The sequence below is a fragment of the Balaenoptera musculus genome, chromosome 14 (genome assembly GCF_009873245.2).
Source record: "Balaenoptera musculus isolate JJ_BM4_2016_0621 chromosome 14, mBalMus1.pri.v3, whole genome shotgun sequence".
Taxonomy (NCBI): domain Eukaryota; kingdom Metazoa; phylum Chordata; class Mammalia; order Artiodactyla; family Balaenopteridae; genus Balaenoptera; species Balaenoptera musculus.
In genome coordinates, this window is record NC_045798.1 from 51,385,141 (window position 1) to 51,401,698 (window position 16,558).

The 16,558-nt window shown below is 36.2% G+C and overlaps 1 protein-coding gene across 1 annotated transcript in view; it reads right to left on the minus strand.

The window, feature by feature from the left end:
* Window positions 1-630: 630 nt before the first annotated feature.
* Window positions 631-16,558, minus strand: part of RPRD1A (regulation of nuclear pre-mRNA domain containing 1A) — a 72,704-nt gene continuing 56,776 nt past the window's right edge. Inside the window, exon 7 of the mRNA XM_036823504.1 lies at window positions 631-4,144. Coding sequence (XP_036679399.1) covers window positions 3,995-4,144 — 150 coding nt within the window. The 3' untranslated portion in view covers window positions 631-3,994. The remainder of the gene's footprint in view (window positions 4,145-16,558) is intronic.

Genomic DNA, 16,558 nt, shown 5'->3' on the forward strand with positions numbered 1-16,558 from the left:
AGGAGTTTGGCAAACACTGTCCTAGAGATTCCCTCAGATTTCTAGTATTTTCCAATTCTGCTTTAAATTCAAGATGTGGTGAGAGGACCTGTACTCCAGGGATTTCAAGGTACCAAGTGAATCTGTTCACTCAAAAGCACTACTTCTGTGCAGTAGGTCACAAAACAAGATATGGTCTCGTTCTCTGCCCAAAGGAACCTGCTATATACGGAACTGTAAAACTCATACTTTATTATCTTATTACTTGGAATTGCCTGAAATTACCTGGAATTTTAAATCATGAAGCAAGTCACGGACTTGAAAGTTATTCTAGAGCAGTGGTTGTCAAAATGTGGTCCCTAAACTCAGCGGCATTAGCATCAAATTGTTAGAAATGTAAACTATCAGGCCTTATCCCAGAACCTCTGGGGGTGGGGCCCAGCAACCTATAGTTTAATAAGCCCTCCAGGTGATTCGGATGTTCGCTCAAGTTTGGTTCCCATTGACCAAGCAAGTAGAATCTCCTTTGGCAGTTTCTCCACGGTAACATTGCTGGACACTTCCAGTACTTTGTTTCCCTCCCAGTCCATCAATGTCTCCCCCCCCACCCCATATCCAATTAAACAAATTCACAAAAATAATCTACACATCTCAAAAAGAACGTAAAACTTTATTAAGAACATCTTATATTGTCATCAGATACCACCAAAGAAAAAGGGGTAAAGAAATAGGGAAATTTCATCTTCCCGTGTGCTACTGCCACCTCAGAACAGACTCATGTGTGGATGGCTGGAATTACAGATGGCAACAAATGCTCTGTATAAATAAATTCAGTAAGTAACACAATGCTCCCTTTCTATACAGAGAAGAATTGGATTTACACTTTAAAAAGCTTTGATACAGTGCAACAACTATTAAACAAGACTACATCTTAGGAGCTACTTCTTAATAGAATACAAAGCAGTATAGAGCTTTATGTTATTTCATATAATATAAATTTTTTGAATGGAAAATTCAGAAAGGACATTCTAACTTTCCTAATTAATTTGTACTTTTGAGTGTTTTCTTTCTAAAGATTTCTCAGAACCAGTTCAATAATGATAATAGATGAGTTGCTCATCTACAGTGACAATTGACAACCTAGGTTTGTTATTTTAATTTTGCAGATCAGGATGACAACGTCATCCCAGCTGTTGCTGATCCTGAAGGAGTTCTTACAGAAAAACCCTGATTCAGAGTGCATGTGAGAAGAGGTACCAAAATAGCTGCACCTGGACTGGTTTTCCTAGAAAGGGAGGTTGGCTGTTAAGCACAGCTGATTTTCTCAGACTCCCGGGTTCCCCCACGTGGTTCTTTTACTTACTGTAATGATGGAAGGAGCAAAGGGAACGCCAGGGAATCTGTTCAAACTGCCACTCCAGACAGCTCTCTGCACTGTTTGTGGAGAAAAGAGTGATGGTATCCATTCAAACCAAAATACCCCTACTGCAAGTATGGCGACATGCTTTTCTCTTGAGGGGCCAGGCCAAGCTGCACTCAAAAATGCATGATTTGCCTCACGTACACAATGAAGAAAATGCTCATGATTTAGAATCTGGTATTATAGTACCCCCAGCTAGCCCCATTTCTTGAGAAAATGTAGTCTCCCTTTTAGAAAGGAAAGCTATTTACTGCTAAGGCTTACCATGTTAATTATCATAAGGCTGAAAACATAACTTCTAAACCAGACCATATCATTTGTGTTTACAGTCAGTAAATCAACCAACAACTGAAGGCTTGTGGAGGATTGGTCAAAGGGTGAAACTGGGAGTAGGATTCAGGTTGAGTACTATCACTTATCACAAATCACATCAAGCTCTTTAAAAAATAATGCATTTTTATCATAAATATTTAGAGCAGATACTGGCATTAAAATCAGTATCTAAGTCAGAAGTCTGTCTTAAACGGTGAAAATATTTCAACAAACTTCTCTAATTGGTTTCAAATCTTCCCAGGAGTACATAGTTTATAAATTAGTTTTAAATGGAAAAAAATGTATTTTGAATAGATAAATCAACACTTCAGCAGATCATAAATAAGGTCAAGATGCTGAAAATAAATTAATACACAAGTTTTTGTTTTCACTTTAACAAAGATTAACTTACGTGGCATACTTTTACAACAGGTATAACCAGGTTTTAATAATTGTGCATTGGTTACACCCTCCACCACCATGCTGAATCTTCTTCTTACATATCCCACACCTAGGGACAGAAGTACACAAGACAGACATACACCCCAATGTGTAAGTCTGGCTGCTACACACCATTTTCTTAGCGACATTACAAATGTTGGTCAGGATCTACTACCAGTAATTTGTCAACCACATTACAAGTTAAGTACATTCATGGTTAAGGGGATTAGATTCCTGGGTGAGCTTTCTGTGGTAGTGTTCACAGGGAATCTAATTACTACCGTTCCTGTGAAAAAATGTGCCCCGAGTTCCAAAAGTTGACTAAAAAACCTTGGAATATAAGCCATATGTGGGAACTACTTCTCTGTGTTTCTGTTTCGGAGAGGTCAAACTGTTAAAAGCACTGTTCCCAAAACTACTGGCTACTAAAAATAAATATTTGTCTTCTCCTTCACATATAAATTCATTTTAGCTATAATCTCTAATACTGAGAAAGAGTGAAGCCATTCAGACTAGTGAGACATAACTGGCTTGTGGGATTTAAAAGATGTTTTATTGACTATCTAAGTTGAATCTTCTTACAACGAAAAGAAAAATGTCTAATATGTAAAGTAATGAATGAAAAAAATGTTCATCCTAAGTCATCACTGAGTACAAACTCCACAGCTTAACAATGTGATTTAAAGAGAAAGCAGGAGAGCATGCAACTGCTCTAACACACAGGGTTAGAAATAAAAGGTAAAAAAAAGTACATTTGTTTTGGTAATTCTAAATATACAAATATAATATTTACCAGATCTACCCTGTAGTGTAGCACTGCTTAATTTCCAAATATACAGTCATTCAAAAACCTTAAGGAAACATTAAAAATGTTCCAGGCTACTTTACTGAACATTAATGAATATTGTGTTCTTGAGATATTAAAGCTAAAAATACTATTGTTTTTAAAGTTAAATGACTAAGAGAATAATAAAGTATCATTATTTTACACTTCTTTTAATCCCACAGATGGCTTTATGTTGAAGAGATCAATTATGTTAAAAGGAGCCTGATTTGACAACTAGAAATCAGTTCTAGAATCAGAGTTGTTCTCTTGGTACAATGTCAAAATTTATAACATTTCCAAAGCATTTTCATATTAATCTATCCAAATAATAATAAAGTTTATTCAAGGGGGTCCCTATTTAACACTCCTTTTATTCTACACGGTGGCAGTTGGAATGGAACCCCTATAGTGCTATTGTGGAAAAGTTCTCTAGGTTCTGATCTGACTCTCAAAATGACATCCATGTTTACTGTTAAATTACTGACCTCTAGGAAATAGGAATCAAAGGCATTGAGAGGCAAAGAACTGATATTTTGGTTGGGAAGAAGGGTGAAAATTAAGTTGGAACACTTAGTCCCTTCTACAATCAAGTCCTAACTATACCATAATAAATTCTCAACGAACTCCTGATTAGTTCTTACTCTTTAGGAATTACATACTATACAGTGATTAGATACTGAAGAAAATAAAGAAAATCATTTGAAAATACATGAAGAAATAGAAACATGGAATTTCTCACAAGGCCCTGAATCAAAAAAATTTACAAAAGATCTTTTGAAAATAATCACTATTTGTGAGCTTATTAATACACAGAGATTCACTTTGTTTAAACTAAGTCATGTTAACTTACCAATAAAATAGTAAACAAACCAACATTTTAAGCAATTTTATAAATTACTTATTTCTTTTTGTTAATGTCACTCTCTCAACAATATACAAAAATAACACTACAGGACTATCCACCTAACCTGTCTCCATCTCTTGCAAAGTCCTGGGCCCTGGAAAGAGACTGGTCATCAATCTTCACTGTAGATGTCCCCCGCAAAGGGCAGGTGCATGTGGCTGCCAGTGACATTGGGCAATCGAGATAAGTCCGGCAGGCTCTGGATCCGGGACCTGAGTTCTTTTCGCACCAGGGAAACTCTGGCTAACTTGCGCTTGTATTCCTGTAACATCAAACCACTCTCATTAGCATTTCTGGGAGTTCAGAGAAGAGCTATCTAGCTAATGCTCTGCATTAAATCTGGTAAAACATTCAGTTTATGCTGAATAATGAGATTATAATGTGAGCTTTAGATCAAAAGAGGGACTTGGGAAATACTCAAGTAGGTAAACTCATTATTATTATTATTATTATTATGAAAAACCACAATCGTAAGCTGTTGTTTCACACCTGTAAAAAGAAGACTAAAATATTAATATACTTAACCGCAGCATATAAGAGTTTCAGGTATACAGGAGCTTGGATAAGAAAAAGTATATATTTATTTTCACAAACTTAAACTGAAATTTAGCACTGTTTTCAACTGTGAATGTTGGCAGCAGACCACAGGAGCATTATCAGTATCTGTGAGTTTAACAGAAACCAGTTGCTTCAATATTACTTTACAGTTTTTCACATCTATCTTAAAATATTGTTTACATTTATGACTACTTTGAAATTATTAGACCAACTGCTACATGTAATTTAATATATCAGTAAAGAAGCATATATTACTGTACAAATTTTATTATTTCAATAATTCTACTTCAATATAACTTGTTTCCATTGTAATGCTATGCATTTTATTTTCTACATTTAAAATATTTAACTTGAGAAGGGGTCCAAGGCTTTGCCAGATCACCAAAGGATTACAATGGCACAAAAAAAAGGTTAGGAAACCCTGCAAACAGCAGCCTAAGGAGTCAGAGACTGGAAACTAATTAAGATCATGTTTGGCTTAGGGGGGAAACAGCCCCCTGTTCTCTGTAGTGGAAATATCTTTTAACTGAAGTTTCCAGACTTCAACAAGGAGAGAGGAACCTTCTTTACTCCATCACCTAGTAGAGGTGGGATGTGAAGAGGGGACCCTAGAAACTGGGTATTATTCCCTCTATAAAGCCTACAACCCTCTCCTTCCCTCTGACCAAGGGTGATCTCAAACAAGACAGACCAGGTGAGTGATAAGCTTTCATCTGGGGTAGAAGGTCTATCCACAAAGAGCCCTTCTTCTTTAGCTGTTTCTCAACTCTGACTGAATCACCTAGGAAATTTTTGAAGAAACTCAGAATTTTCAAGAGAACTCCAGCCTATCTATCAATTAAATGAGAATCTCTGGCAGTGGATCCAGAGCTCTCAAGTTTTGTAAAAGCTCCCCCAAAGGATGCTAATACACAGCCAACTTGTGGCTACTTCTCTACAGTTTTTCTGTCTAAAATGAAATCAGTTAGCGAACTTTCTTTGTGTTACTGAGCCTCCTCTTTTAAAGAATAACTACACCTGGGGAAAGGAGTTTGTCAGAATTACTATATCCCAAGTGCTCTAAGGGAATGGGGGAAAGGAGAAGATTTCTGAAGCATGGGGAACTGGGCACAATGGCAGACAAAGCAGGCAAGGTTTAAAGCTGGACATGTTCTAGGATAGCTTTGGGCACATAAGAGAGGGGTCAATCCTTGCCATGTCTGCCTGTTCCTGAATTTCTAATCCATTATGAAGATCAAGGTTGGGTAAAAGAGAGTTTAATTGGGATCTATAACCTCAAGGTAAGATTTTCCTGTTCCCTTTCCCCCTTTGCCAGTGACACACTGGAACACCAGGTAGGTTTCAGCATAACAGCTCAGAGTGGCAAACAAAAGAGAGGCACCAGAGTATTTCATTCTAGATGCATACTTTTCAGTTGGATCGCCATACACATCTCATTTAGCACACGTGTCTTCCTCAGAACATGCTGATAGGGGGGCAAACACATATCTCCATCTGTCCCACTGTTCTTACTAAATCATTCTTTAATACGTAACACCTAAAGTACTCTGGGGTCAGCATGACATATCCAGATGCTGTTCAAACATGCTCAAAAGTAATTACTCTCTGCTCCTCTCGAGGCTAGATGTTTTGAGAAATGTCTTATGTGGCTTTAGTGGTCATTACTGCTCACCCTAATTTCTAGTTTCTAGCATCCAGATAGGCTGTACTTCAATTATTAAGGTTTATATTAATCCTTTGATTCAAAGGATCTGTGGCAATTATTGATAAAAGCCTTCTACCAATTGGCAACACTGCATACAAAAAAATTGGTAAACATCAAAAGCTGCCATTTATCGAATGCCCATAATATGCCAGGCATTAAAATATGAACTCATTTAATCCTCTCAATAATCCTGTGAGAAGAGCGGTTATCCTTCATAAGCGAGTAAAATCATGCTTTACTAAATTAGGAACAAAAGTAGTAATCAAAAGCTTTCTAATACAGCCACAGGCAGACTTTCATCTGAAAGACAAAAGATTTAAGTAGCTCTGGTTAACTATTTGATGTTAGCCTGAAGAAAAAACCAGATGAAACCTGACTAACTACCCAATTCTATGATTCAGGCCACAGTCCCAAAACTTTTCAATTGCCTCACTGGTGGTCTAGAAAGAGGCTCCAAGATTCCACAAGTTGGCTTCCTATGGCAACGATGCTTACAATAAGATGTGTATATTGTTTTGATTTTGATGTACAATAATGATAGTAATTCTCTTAGGTCAGAATCATCACAGCACCATGAATGCACTCTCCTCTTTCACAGCACCTTTAGAAAAATGTTGCTGTCTATTTACAATCCTCCTCTCTGCCCTACAAGACTGCAAGTGTTGTGATGGCAGTCCCCAGCATATGGCTAGTATATATTTATTAAGCACTGGAGATAACAGTGTTAAACAAAACAGATGAGGTCTCTTGCCTTTACAAAGCTAACATTTCAGGGGGAAGGAGGCATAAAAAAACATAAATATCAATATTATTTCAGGTATAAATACAATGAAGAAAATAAAGTTGGGCAATAGGAGAATAAAATACAGCAATGTGGGGGGGAACTCAAGGCTACTTTACAAGTAAACAAAAAAAGAGAGGATTAAGGGTTCAAAAATTTTAAGTTTAAGAGCCTGAGGGCACCCTTCTTCTGCTCAGCCCCACTCTGTGAAACGCAGGCTCTACCTTAGACGCGGAAGCTGAGAATACTGGGGCACGGATAACCCTTGCCCCCGATTCAGGAGGTGGTGGTCTTCACGAGAAGAGGCAAGCCAAAAGGAACACAGGCTCCTGCACCCCTTCCCTTCACCAGCAGCTCAGCTCCTATAGCAGGGGCATCACTTAAAGAAAAGCTTGCCATTGTCCCCACTTCTAGTTCCACAGACCTGACTCAAAGATTTTGCATGAGAAAGCAGCCTCCTGGTGTCATAACAAATATCTAACACTGACCTCAAAACAAAATCAGTGTCTGGAAGAGATACCTGCACTCCCATGTTCATCGCAGCATTATTCACAATAGCCAGGATATGGAAACAACCCAACTCTTTGTCAACAGGTGAATGGATAAAGACGTGGTACATATATACAATGGACTATTCAGCCATGAGAATGAAGGAAATTCTGTCATTTGCAACAACCTGGACAAACCTAGAAGACATTACATTAACTGAAATTAGCCAGACAGAGAAAGACAAATACTATATAATCTCACTTATATGTGGATCCTTAAAAAAAAGATGAACTCACAGAAACAGAACAGAATGATGGTGACCAGGGACTGGGGTGGAGGGGGGGGGTGGGAGATGGGGAGATACTGGTCAAAAGGTACAAGCCTTCAGTTATAAAATGAATATGCTCTGGGGATCTAATGTACAGATGATGATTATAGTTAATAATACTGTGTTGTACACTTGATAATCTGCTAAGAGAGTAGACCTTGTGTTCTCATCACCAAAAAAAAGGTAACCATGTGAAGTGATGAATATATTAATTAACCTGATTGTGGTAATCATTTCACAAAGAACACATGTGTCAAATCATCCCGTCGTAGACTTTAAATATATACAATTTTATGTGCCAATTTTACTTCAATAAAGCTGGAGTGGGAGAAAAGAAATATCTCTTTTTATTCTCAGTAAACCAAAAAAATTACCCTAAGCATGAAAGAGAAAACACAAACGTGGATCCAGTGGCATGCACATATCAGGGAGTCAAAGGTGTGGTAGTCTAATCCGATAAACGCATCAATAGGTAAGGCCACTAAGTCCCTTTCAGTTTTCTCATTCTTTTCTAACTAAACCTGCATTTTGCAAAAACAGCTTTCAAAAGACTTTTGTGTTTTAACCCAAATAACCTTTTTTTTCCTAAAAGAATTTACCTCTGTTCCAGCCCCAAAGAAGGGGAAGGACCTGAAATTTAAATTTAAAAAAAACTGCTGAAAAGCCAAAGCATTAAAAAATTAAGCCCCTTCCCTCAGCAATAAATACTGAACTGCTTTTACTGCAAAGGTATAGTGTTCTGACTATTCTGTGTATTTAAAAGTCTTTTTTATAATTTTTATTTTTTAAATGAAGTATAGTTGATTCACAATGTTTCAGATGTACAGCAAAAGTGGTTCAGTTATATATAATATATAGATAAAGAATATATCTATATATATTCTTTTACAGATTCTTTTCCATTATAGGTTATTACAAGATATTGAATATAGTTCCCTGTGCCATACAGTAGGTCCTTGTTATCTATTTTATATATAGTAGTCTGTATCTGCTAATCTAGAATTCCAAATTTATCCCTCCCACCCTGTCCCCTTTGGTCTCTTTCTTGTTTTGTTCTCTTCTCCTGTGATCTGATGACTATTTTTAGTATTATGTTTGGATTCCTTCTCTTTTTTGTGTTTATATCTATTATAGATTTTCTGGTTTGCGGTTACCTTGAGGTTTTGGAATAGCAGTCTATACATACACGTGATTGCTCTAAGTTGCTGATCTCTTAATTTCAAATGCATTTAAAATACCCTGCATTTGTACTCTCCTCCCCTCACAATTACTGTTTTTGATATAATATTTTACATCTTGTTTTGTGCATCCCTTACCTCTTTATTGTGGACAGATAATTTTACTACTTTTGTATAATTTTACTACTTTTGTCTAACTTCCCTACTAGCTTTGTGTATGGATGATTTCCTACCTTTACTGTATGTTTGCCTTTATCTGTGAGCTTTTTCATTCTGTAATTTTGTTTCGAGTTGTGGCCTTTTCTTTTTCACCCAGAGAAGTTCCATTAACAGCTGTAAAGCTGGTTTGGTGGTGCTGAAATCCTTTACCTGTTACTTGTCGGTAAAGCTTTTGATTTCTCCATCAAATCTGAATGAGTCTTGCTGGGTATTCTTGGTTGTACGTTCTTCCCTTTTGTCACTTTAAATGCATCATGCCACTCCTTTCTGGCCTGCAGAATTTCTGCTGAAAGATCAGCTGCCTCTTTGGGAACCAATGCTTCACCTCATTTCCTGTTGACTGTTTACATGAGTCATTTTACTTCTCCCTCACTATTCCCCCCTCATTCAACAAGGTCTGTATTTTTGTTCTTAATTTACTTGCCGGTATTACCACCACCAACACCCTAAAACTGCAAACCCTCCTCTGATTATATTTCAGCATTAATGAATCAGGAGGTGTTATCTATCTTGCGTGTAGTTAGAGTGGGTTAGAGCTAGGTTGAAATCTGAACCACCACTAGAAATGCTTTTCTTTACAGCTAATGTTGAGTATATATTGTGTCCAAATCTCCATTTTACAAGACCTATTTTAAGACCAAACTTTGCCATAGAAACTTTTCCTACTTTAGTTTCACACTAACTTTCTACGATCTGCTACTATTCAAGTTATTTCTCAACTTAAATACTACTATACTGTTTTCTAGTTTTCATAATTAGGGGGAAACACACCTTGTGTGTATCTATATTCCTTACAGTGTTCAGCAGAGCACTGGGTGTGAACAGGTCCCCAGTCAATTCTCCTGGGCATTAGGTCAAAAGATCTGGATACAAGTACCACCTCCTCAATTTACTACCTGTAATCTTAGGCAAGGGCGCCCTAAAATTATCTAAGCCTCAGCTGCTTCCTTTGTAAAATATGGGTATCTATTTTATTGGGCTGTGAGCCTTAAATAAGTTAATGTGGAAGTTTTCAAATTATGAAGTGCCATATGACTGCAGTTATCATTCTGGGATGGTATCAGAACCATCTCGCACCAAAAACAGCTAAGAGGATAAATTTCCTAAAATTTGAGAGATCTTATTCATTTTAGGGCTGATCCAGATAGTTGTTCGAATATTTCAGTTGCTTAAAATAAACAGCTTAACTATTTCTGAATTTAAATAAATAAATATATATATATAAGGGCTGCCTTTATCTTGCACATACTACTAATAATTCTGCTCTCTTCTTTCATACATGACTCTGACTTAAAAAAAAAAAAACTTGGAGAAATTCAACTGTACCCACATGTACATCTTTAGTGGCCATTAAGGGCTGTGGTCAACAATTTCAAGCATCATGCCTACCATATCACAGCCCCTTCCTTCCTACCCACTTCCTGAGAGACAACTGCTGCAGCAGAAAGAGGAATTAATCAAGTTAGGAAGCCCAATCCCGATTCTAGTGAGCAAGCTGTGTAGCTTTTGTAGGAATCAAGTTTGAGTGTAATCCAGATTCCAGAATGCTCTGAAAACAAGGCTTTGATAACTCATTCTCTCTCACTTTTCATTTGTGAAATCAATGTTTAGGGTGCCTTTCAAGTATAACAATATGGGCTGGACAACCCCCAGTTTTAAAAGACATATGAGGATATTTTTTTCAGCCAAGAAAACATGGACATCCTAGCATTATAGTTAAAGACTTTCTCCACAATAGCATTTCTTAAAGATGGAGAGAGTGATGTAGTATTTCCATATGATACCTTATTTCCATAGTATTCCACAAGCTGTGTCTATGCAAACACCTAAGCAATTTAACTTCTCCCTTTGTATCTCACTGTATGTATCCTTAGTCTGAAATCTGGTTGATTCAGTTTTGGCTACTTAAAATTTACCTGTTACATCATTTTTTATCAGTCGTCATAGTAACTACATATTTGAGAACAAAATAAGTTGGGTCACAAAAGCACAAATTAACTTTGAAGGTGGAGCTAGTTATCTTCATTCAAAATATTATCAAGACATAATCTTCAGAACATATTATAGAACCCCTTAGGTTGATGGTAATCTTCATAATCCTGGTTCCTTTTATTTGTTCTTCTGCAGACCCCTAAATGGTTTTGTTCTTTGATATGTATTTCATTATGTCTTCTGCCTCTCTTTAGATGTTAACAAGTCTTTCTTAAGTGACTTTCTTCAATATAACTATTTAGAAGCTCTCATTCTCATTTTTCAGGATCCATCATAATTTACTTCATTTTGCTTACCCTGGGGTTGGGGCTCTTTGCTAGATTAGACAGGAAAAGTTAATTGAAGTATCAATCAATATTTTAAAAATACCACTTATTTTCTTAAAGAAGGCCAAGAAATTCCATGATGTCGGGGAGATTAGTTAAGTCTGTTGCCATCTCCAGGTAACAGAGTGTAAAGCAGGTAAAGATCTCAGTGGTTTGCCCTAAGTTGTCTTCTAGAAAACAAATACCCAAACTTAGCTTGGGATCAAGTCCTGCAATTGTTAAAAACTATTGTATATATAATTAAAATATTTTAAAAGTAAAATATCGAATCCTTTCTCATTTCTTTTCACATTATCCCACACATCTCTGATGGAACCATTTTTCCTTGACCATCTGCAGAAAAGTTACCTTTTAGTGGGAAATACTTTAGTGTAAATCAATGTCATCTAACAGACTGTCTTATATCTTGCAGTTCCTTTGAGAGCTTACTATCATTCTCTTAAATAAGTATTCTACAATAAAAGCAGATTTTACTTCTAAAATATTCTTGAAATAGGTAACTCCCACCTGTTAATAAGTTATAATTCTATTACCATGAAGGCTCATTAGCCTTCTGGATTAACAAGTAGAAAAAAAATTTAATATTTTCTCAAGGACTTAGTTTTCTGCAAGGAACCCAATGCCTACCTGGCTATCGACTGGGTTTTTAAAAAATCAAAAATGCTAAATTGTAATGAGGGTAGATACTGTTATAAATAAGCTTTATACATGTCTAGATTGAGTGTGACCCTAACCAAGATTCTGATGTGCTTACTAAATGCCAAATGCTGTTCTAAGTGGTCCATTTAATCTTCATAGGTAGAGACTCTTATTATCCATGCATTACAGATAATAAAACTAAAGCACAATTAACCACTAATTAAGAAACTTCCTCTTAAGTCAACAGACATGGTCAAAAAAGCTTGAAACCTAGACAGTCTGGCTTCAGAGTCCTCATGCTTAACCATTATGCTATCTTGCCTCTTGTATCTTGGAATTGTTATTGGGATGGGTATTCTTTAGAAGTGTGTTATCCAACTGAAATCTACCTTACATGAAATATAGGATCACCACAGTCACAGGACTAATGGTTATGTCCCTAAAACTCAAAATCCAACATGTTTAGGAAACAAACTGTGACTTGTATTAGGTAGTCTAATTCTGCCATTAAAACATCTCTGGAATCCCCAGTAATGGAGAGGAGCTGTCATTTTCTCATGAATAACAGCATATGGGCCTAGAGACATTAAAAAAAAAAAAAAAAAAGGACTAATAATAATAGCAGCAACATACAGAAGACACAAGGGAAAAGAAACAAAAAAAGGCAAGGGGCTAGTCCAATCAGGAACGATGACCAATATTCCAGGAAAGTTGAACCTATCACTAATCATCAGTTTTGACCTTGGAGGGGTAGTGGGAGCCAGGAGCTGACAGGCAGCGTATCACTGAGGTCATTTCTCTGTAAGCAACTTCAAAATCAAGTGGGAAGAAGGAATTTAAGGAAGTGAGACATAACAAATTAATTTTTCTACTTGTCTGATATTTAAATTAGGAAGTAGACTTAATTATGCTTTCTATAAATTTTCATTTTGTGTGACCTTTTAGCCTAAATTATTTTCATTTTCTGTGTGACCTTTTAGTCTCACTCCCTTAGTATGTATTACCCAATTACTAAAGAATCACACTATTTCAGGATCATGGAGGTCAGTCAATTTGGTATTTCCCAAATTGGGTGTCCCATGGAACATTGTTACACAAGGCTTTAATAGGCAGCCCATAAATCAGAGGTTCTGGGCTGTTTGGGAGCACACATAGTTTCTCTGCTACATCCCTGCTCCAATCTCCAATATGCTCATGTCCAGAGTGAAGCTCCAAGAAGGGAATCTGGTTTGTAACATTCCTCAAAAACCTGAAATACGTGTTTGCTGAATATATACTACCATCTCCCATAGCCAGTTGTTTACATATAGAATAGTGAGGCAAACATTAGACCCAACATTTCTCTTGTCCTTGTCATTCAACCTCTTCTTGACCACCTTCAGTAACAGCAAACACTACTTTACCCTTCACTTTTAAAGAACAGTTTCACTGGACATAGAATTTTAGGTTGGTGTTTTTCTTTCAACACTTTTCACCCCACTCCCTTCTTGCTTGTGTGGTTCTACTGAGAAGTGCACTGTAATTCTTAGCCTACAGGTAAGATGTTTTTCCCCTCTGGCTTTTTTCAAGGTTTTCTCTTTGCCTTTCATTTTCTGCAGTTTGAATATGACACGCCTAAGTGCAGACTAGATTTTTTGATATCCTGTCAGGTGTTTGTTCTGTGTTTCCTGGGTCAGTGGTTTGATGTCTGTCATTAACTCCAGAATTTCTTGGCCATTATTACTTCAAATATTTCTTCTGCTTCATTTGTTCTTCTGGTATTCCAAGCACATGCATGTTACACTTTTCCAAACTGTCCCACAATTCTTGAATGTTCTGTGTTTGGTTTTCGTTTTGTTTGGGAGGGGAGGTTGTTGCTTGTTGTTGTTCTATTTTCTTTTTGCATTTCAGTTTGGAAAGTTTCTACTATCAAGCTCATTGATTTTTTCCTCAGCAGTGTCCAGTCTACTGAGGTGATCATCAAAGGCACTTTTCATTTGTCAGTGTTTATTTCTAACATTTAAAATTTGCTTTTGATTCTTTCTTAAGCATGTTCACCTCTACTTAAATCTGTTCTTGAATGGTGTCTACTTTTCATTAGAGCTGTTAACATATTAATCAGTTATTTTAAATTCTTGAGCTGGTGATTCCAGAATTTGTGTCATACAATAATTTGTTTCTGATCCTTGTATTGTCTCTTCAGGCTGTTTCTTGCCTTTTGGCATGCTTTGTAATTTTTTCAAAAGCTGAACGTGATTACCAGGCAATAAAAACTGAGGTAAATAAATCTTTATTGTGAGGTTTTACATTAATCTGGCCAGGATTGGGGCTGTATTTAAGGTTTGCTGTAGATGTAGATAGCTGAGGCTGAAACATTAAGTAGTCCTTTCACATTAGGCCAGTTCTAATTGCCAGAATGGTCTTGCTTGTCACCTGGAACATATCCACTGGTCCTAGGTTCTGCCTTCTTATGTAAACCCAACTCTTCTCTTCTGATAGCTTTCAAAGCATCTGAAGACAGGTAGCACATAAATTATGCCTGTCCTCAAGTCTAATCTCTGATATCCCCATTTGTTCAACTGTTCTCCAACGCATTTTGTTTCCATTTCCTTTGCCATCCTGGCCTCTGCCTCTGAATAAACACTGTGGTAAGTTAATTCCCTTTACTAACGCAGAATCCAGCATACATAAAGTTATGTTCAATACATAAATCTGGCTGTTGTTTAACCAGCATCCAACAAAATAGAACGTACTTTCCATATTCTGAACACTTAGTGCAGCTTAACACTGTTTATGTTACCACAGCTATGTCACCATGCTAACAGCTACATGACTGCTGCTTTCTTCCATGAAGTGATGCCAAGCCAGGTCCTGATCATGTTGATGCAGTTAGCTTAAAGGAATCTAAATGTAGGAACTGACAGTAGAAATTTTTAAGCAGAGAAAAGTGATAATGAAAGCAATGCAAGATTCACATTGATTCCCATTCAATTTGCACTAGTTATGGACCAATGGTTATTAAACTGTGAGCCAAAGATGCGTATTAGAGGCAGCCCTAATTCAACTGAAGTTGTAAGCAAATTTGTGCGTGTGTGCATTTTTCAAAGCTGTTGGCAACTCAAAAAAAGGTTAAAAAGGGCCATGTTCTCATATTTCTGCAATCTTTCTGATGTTTCATGAATACACCTTTTTAATCAAAGAAAACTGAACACATTCAGCTATGGCCCCAAAAGTCAAAAGGTAACTAAAATCTCATTAGGAATTAGAATATAAAGCACATTATTGTAGCATACTGTGTTTAGCATCTAATAAGTTATCAAAATTTATCAAATTTTCTGATAATGACCTGCCTAGTTAATATATGTGCATTTTCATTGTATGTAAATTACCTCAATTTTAAAATGTACTAAGTTTATTAATCCTAAAAAAAACCCAAGACTATTACTTTATATTGGAATAAGATCACTGGATATTAGAAAGATTCCAAGAATGGAACTGGCTTTACTTTGAGGCAGTGCCTTTCTCCATAACCTGATCTAAGCATGACTAAATTTGGGAGATACTTTACAAAGAATTTTTGCTTTAGGAAGTTATGCCTGACAGAATTCTGTCTGTGAGATTGTTAGTGTGAATGACATAAGGCTCTCCTTAAAATTTTGATTAATTTAACTAAGAGGTTCACATTTTACTTTATCAAATCTTATGTGTGCAATGATATCAAAATTACCAAGATAAATTCTAGTTCTAATATGAATCTTACTTCAAAAGTAAGGAGTGGATAAATTAGAAGGTATAGCTATCAAAAATACCACTCCGCCAATAAATTACAATGGTGTACTGAAGGACTTAACTTAGAGAGACAATGAGGACTTGTAGTAAATAGATAACTTCCAATATTCTTGATAGTAAATATCCCCCCCCCCAATCTGTCACATGGACCTAGTTCTTTCAGTAAATCCAATAAGTACAACTTATTTATCCTGATGTGGATAAATGGACCTTTTTTAAAGTTCCACCCCTGTTTGAAATAAAGGAAACAAAAGATACAATAAATGCTAGCCACCTATAATGTTGTTAAAAAATCACTTTCACAAACATTTTTTAAAAGATGAGACTGAATATACACAACTATTTAAAACAAACAAAAAAAAGAGTGCAGTGCAATACATTAAAATATTAATAGTAAGTGTTTTCAGAGGTTGGTGTAAACTTTTGAGTTGGGTTTTTTTTTCAGTATTTTCCAAATTTTCTATAATAAACATGTATTGTTTTTATGATGGGAAAGTGTTTTAGGAAGAAAAGGCAAGGAAAAAAATTTAAACTGCATATTGCTTTCAAAAGATGAATTTCTAAAGTACTCAGAAGTTTCTAACTATAAGAAGGGAATAAGGGAAAAGTCAAAAGCACTGAATTTTAGAACTTAAATAGATCTCACCAATCATTAGGTTTGATATCTACATTTCGAAGATGAGGAAAAAAGGG